The sequence below is a fragment of the Clupea harengus genome, chromosome 4 (assembly GCF_900700415.2).
Source record: "Clupea harengus chromosome 4, Ch_v2.0.2, whole genome shotgun sequence".
NCBI lineage: Eukaryota > Metazoa > Chordata > Actinopteri > Clupeiformes > Clupeidae > Clupea > Clupea harengus.
Genome location: NC_045155.1, coordinates 13,314,180 through 13,319,179, shown reverse-complemented (window position 1 = coordinate 13,319,179; position 5,000 = coordinate 13,314,180). Strand labels below are relative to the sequence as shown.

The window sequence follows — 5,000 nt, the reverse complement described above, 5'->3', positions numbered from 1 at the left end:
TGTGCTATGCTGTCCTGTGTCTCTCCTGCTCTGTTGCTGGTACTGCTATCAGTTGGTGTGTGTGTGTGTGTGTGTGTGTGTGTGTGTGTGTGTGTGTCTGTGTGTGTGTGTGTGTAAAGTAACTCAATCGCAGCTCTCCATGCACAGACCCTGGACTCCCTCCTCTTCCCCTGCCTGCCACAGGCTTGCAGCCCCGGCCACCAGAGAGATACTTAAGTGGCCTCTCTTCCCTCTCTCTCTCTCTTCCTCTCTCTCTCTTTCTCTATCTCTCTTCCTCTCCCTGTTTTTTCCACCACAGCTGTGGAGAGCAGAGGGTGGTGAAGGACCCCTACTGGTTAAGTGGGTAAACACGCGCAGCCTTGACATCTGTGCTGTGAGAGAGAGAGAGAGAGAGAGAGGGAGGGAGGCAGGCAGAGAGAGGGAGGGAGAGAGAGAGAGAAGGTGAGAGAGGGGGGGGGGATGAGTGGGATCGAGCAGGAGAAGGAAAGAGAGGGAGTCAGAGTGTGTGTGTGTGTGTGAGTGTCAGTGTGAGCAGACCAGGCAGTGAGTCGCGAGAGAGAGAGAGAAGGAGAGAGGGAGAGAGGAAAATGCCTTGCTTTGTAGACAGGGCTCCTCCAGAGCGGCAGGCAGAGGTGAGGCAGAGCATGGAGGCCACTCTCGTGCCAGGTAAGGCTGGAGGCCGACAGGCTCCTGGGGGGTTCAGGGTGGTGGGGGGGATGGATGGGGGCGGGGAGGGGAAGGGCAGTGCCCAGCATGAGAGGGGCGTGATGGGGAGGGTTAGTGGGCTGCCACTGGGCTGATGTGTAGCAGAGTGGGGTGGGTTGGTGGATGAGTGAGTGGGTGTTAGTGGGTGTGTGATGTCAAAGAGGCTGCCATTGCTGTGTGGGCACCTCCCGCGGGCCCAAACTGTGTTTGTGTGTTTGTTTGTTTGTTTGTTTGTTTGTTTGTTTGGTGGCCACACATTACGACCTGTTTGCCTATTTGTTATGTTTGGCATGTGTCAGGTGACAGGTGGACCTATACATTGAATATGTGTTGATATATTGATACATTGATGTAACTTGAAGAAGGTGTCTCTCTCTCTCTGTTTCTCTCTCTGTTTCTCTTTCTCTCTTTGATCATTTTTGCATATATTTTTTATTACTTTATGGAGTTTCACAGACAGCAAAGTTATTCAGTGACAACTTTATTGCTTACAGTTCATGTCATTACACGCATTCCACAGGTGCAAGTTACAGAAAGATCAGATCATACAATTTTAACACTTTCCAAAAGCGTTTCGCTTTCATAGCTTTGTCAGTCAATCGCATTTTTGTCCCCTTCAATATGACCCGAGTTAATAATTACATAACCAAGTTGAGAACCTCGAGGTCATGTTAAGACACAGATGTTTCTGAGGAAGGGTTCGTCAACGGAAGGATTTTCCACTGGTGCTGAAGTAAACAGAGCGGCCTCTGATGGCTCTCTCTGTTTGGAAGATGTGTTCTGTTTAAGACTAATCCAGCTCCCATTCAATTAGATTTCCCCCCCGTTTTTGTTAAATAAATACGGTGTCTGGAAACCTAAACACAGATTTGCATGTGGCCCCTCTCCTGTGTCGCCTACGGTCAGAGTGGGCTCCTAATGGAGCCAGCCAGCCAGCCAGCCAGGGCCTGAGCTCACTGAGGCCTGCAAGAGAAGAGGAATAGAGGGAAGCTCTCTCTCTCTCTCTCTCTCTCTCTCTCTCTCTCGTTTCTTTTTATTGCATTCGCTTTTTCTCTCTGTTCTTCCATCTCCGAGCTAGGTTGTTGATTTGTGTTGTTTCGTGGCTGGAATCAGACCTCGGAGTGAAAGGTGAAGTCACCACTAACTTTGGCTTGTGTTTCCGTGACGATCTGGAGACATTTTCTGCATGTCCCAGTGGGAGATGCTTTCCTTTGAGGTTGTATGTGTGTGTGTGTGTGCATGTGTTTGTATTTGTGTGTTTGTCCAAGCACACGCTACTGGTTTGTCAGGGAGATTTTTTTTTCTACTGAGCAGATATCCCCACCCCTCCCCTGTTTTCACTCTGAGTTGGTGGGAGATTGATGACTGAATTGTGGAGAACATGTTAACAGTAAGTGCTGATTTATTGAGATACTCAGGGTAAGTGAGGCCGTGCAGACTCTGAGGGGAAAGAGAAAGATATAGGCCTTTTAAGTTAATGCAGAAATAGAGCCTTTTTAAGTAATAATTGTGATTACTGGGCAGGGGAGTGAGGGGGGAGGGGAAGAGAGTGGAAGAGAGGCGAAAGGAGTCCAGGCCTCAGCCTTTCGGTTTCTAGAGAAGCTGGGGAAGAACTCGAGCTCTACCTCACACACACACTTTTACAAACACACACAAACAGTGTTGTTAGCGTAGTGCTTTCGGTTGCATTCAGTCGAATTTAATTGAAATTAACTGGGTATATTTTCAATTTCTTGCCTACGCGAGGGATCATGTCACGCCGAAGCCTTTGAGTTAGAATAATACAGCAACAAGTGTGTGTCTTGGCAGGCGGCGTCTCGAAATCCCACCAAAACTGCGAAGCAATTTTAGAGGAATCAGACTCTCTCCTGGTCTTTAGCTCCTCTGTCTTCCGCCAATATTTACCTTGCAGAATATTCAGCCAGCATTCAAACATGGCTCAAGGACTCATGCCACCAGAATGCGATACCCCTCCATTTCTTTCATTATTTTGATCTCTTATTATTATTTTATTTATTTTATTTCATTTTTTTTTCCACAAGCATGGACTAAGGAATAGTGTTTCCTCTGGAAGAGAAATTGCCTTTTTTTTTTTTGTTGTTTTTTTCCTCGAGCCACCTTTTAGACTGAGTGAAATGTTTCCCCCAGTTCGCTCAGGGACGACTTTATTTCTTAGCGGGGACTTAACACTCACTCAGTTCCCCCATAAATACAGCGTTTCCCCAGCAGCCAGCCAGCCATAACTCATCCCCCTAACTCTACGGCTAACTCAAGTCATATAGCAGAGAGAGAGAGAGAGAGAGAGAGAGAGAGAGAGAGAGAGAAAGAGAGAGAGATGCGAGGGGTAGAGACAGGGACAGAGAGAGGGGGGGTTGTTAGTCATTCCTACCCCCTTCTCTCATTTTGGAGGCACAGACAGAAGTATCCAACTGTACAGTTTCTGCTCAGTAATCTCTGTCTGTGACTATGGGCTCGAACCCCATGCGGCTCAGTATCAGACGCGAGGCCAACCGCTCCTGTTCTATTTTTCATTCGTTGATGTTCAGCGCGGTGTGAGAAATGACAGGAGGTGTGATGGGAAAGCTGCCACTGCTGCTACTGCTGCTGCTCTCTCTCTCTCTCTCTCTCTGACGGGAGCGAGCGTTTATTCATTTTTTGGGGGGTTCTTAATAAAGACGTCGGTGTGAAACACGAGCCGCGCACCCTGTCCCGGTGGCACCTGTTGGAGTCTGGGGCCGGCTCAAGCACGGCAACACCAGCAGCAGCAGCAGGCACCCGCACACCCACCTACCAGCGCCCCACACACTGCTGAGAGAGCTTCTGCACGTTTGTTTTTCCATACTCACCCCGAAAGCCTTGGGCATTGTGGCTTCACTCTGCAGATAAAAAAAAAAAACACCATCATTAATAATCAGCACAGAACGGAAAGAGAAATGATGAGCAGGAGGAGGATGAGTGGAACTGGGGTGGAGGTGATTTGACGCGTGAGAACGCGGCGAGGAGGCAGATGCTCAAGCACAGGTGATGGGCGAGCGCGGTGAGCCTTGGCGCGGCGTCGGCCCCGGCGCTTTCTGATCTCGGCGCCTGCGCGCAAACCCAGAGGAGACAGTCGCTCTCGGCGGGCCGGCCCAATTGATTCTGATCCCGCCTGCTGGCACCTTCTGTCCCAGCAGGAACCGCTCCCAGCGGCCGGGGCCGAGCCCAGCCTGACAGCTCCTCCACATCTGAAGTCCTCTGAAGTCGGAACCTCCACCTCCCCCACCCACCTCCAACCTTCAGCATGCACAAACACACACACACACATCAGCCGTCCCACCCCCACACTCAACCTTAAACACACACACACACACACACACACACACACACACACAGACACACAGCTTTTCACAACAGCTTTTCCCACCCCCACACCTCTGCCAGTCACCCCACCCCCCATACCACCATTTTAATATGTCGTGACACTTTGCATTTTGTTGTATTTGTGTTAAAAGAAAAGTAAAAAAGGGGGCCGGCATGCTTGGAGGAGTTATAGTCACCCGTTAGTCACGGCGCACAGGAAGGTGAGCACCGCGCCGTGCCGATCTGTCCGTCTCCCGCTTTTTGATCTCGCCATCAAATCTCCTCTAATTTTATGAGTGCCGCTCACCAGGGGAGGAGCGGGAGGAGAAATCGCTGAGAGGGAGACGTTACGAAAAAATATGCAGGAGCACGCCATCACTTTTGATAAAGACGCGCCGCACAACCAAAGAGCCCGAGCGAGGGAAAGCCAAGAAGAAGAAAAGAAAACAAATAAGCAAAGTGCCAGTGTGAGGTAGCGTCACCTGAGGAGCCTCGTTTCATCTCCACGCGCATTCGCAAGCCATGGTTTTCCAAGCACCTTCACAACCAGTTGATTTGCGCAGTAGACCACAAAAGAAAAAAAAACAAGAACATTTTGCGTGTGTGTGTGGGGGATTTTGGCCACTAACTGCCTTATCGTGGCTTTGGGGCTCTGTGCGTTAATATTTGTTTATTGGTCGCACGGTGTTAAGCTGATCAGCGGGGTGACGTGTTGCCTGGTTGCCCCGGGTGATGCCAGCTCCCAGGCTTGGCGGCGGTTCAGAGGATGGATGTCTTCGGAGCAGTGGGGGCCCGACGCTAGCTTTATTGCACATCAGCTGGGTACCAAACTAATTTGATAAAGCGCCACTTAATACAGCATGCACACACACAAAACACACACACACGCAAACAAACACAAACACATGCACTCACAAACACTCTCACACACACACAGACACACACACACACACACA

General features: G+C 50.0%; 1 protein-coding gene across 7 annotated transcripts in view; it reads left to right on the top strand.

Moving 5' to 3' along the window:
• casz1 (castor zinc finger 1) overlaps positions 1–5,000 on the top strand; it is a 182,348-nt gene that overhangs the window by 128,668 nt on the left and 48,680 nt on the right. For 4 of the 7 annotated variants that reach the window (XM_031566311.2, XM_031566307.2, XM_031566312.2 and 1 more), the window contains exon 1: positions 500–666. The exons of the other annotated variants lie outside the window; for them this stretch is intronic. In XM_031566311.2, the coding sequence (XP_031422171.1) occupies positions 588–666 (79 nt within the window). In that variant the 5' untranslated portion in view covers positions 500–587. Of the gene's footprint in view, positions 1–499; positions 667–5,000 lie in introns of those variants that run through there. 7 annotated transcript variants of the gene reach the window in all.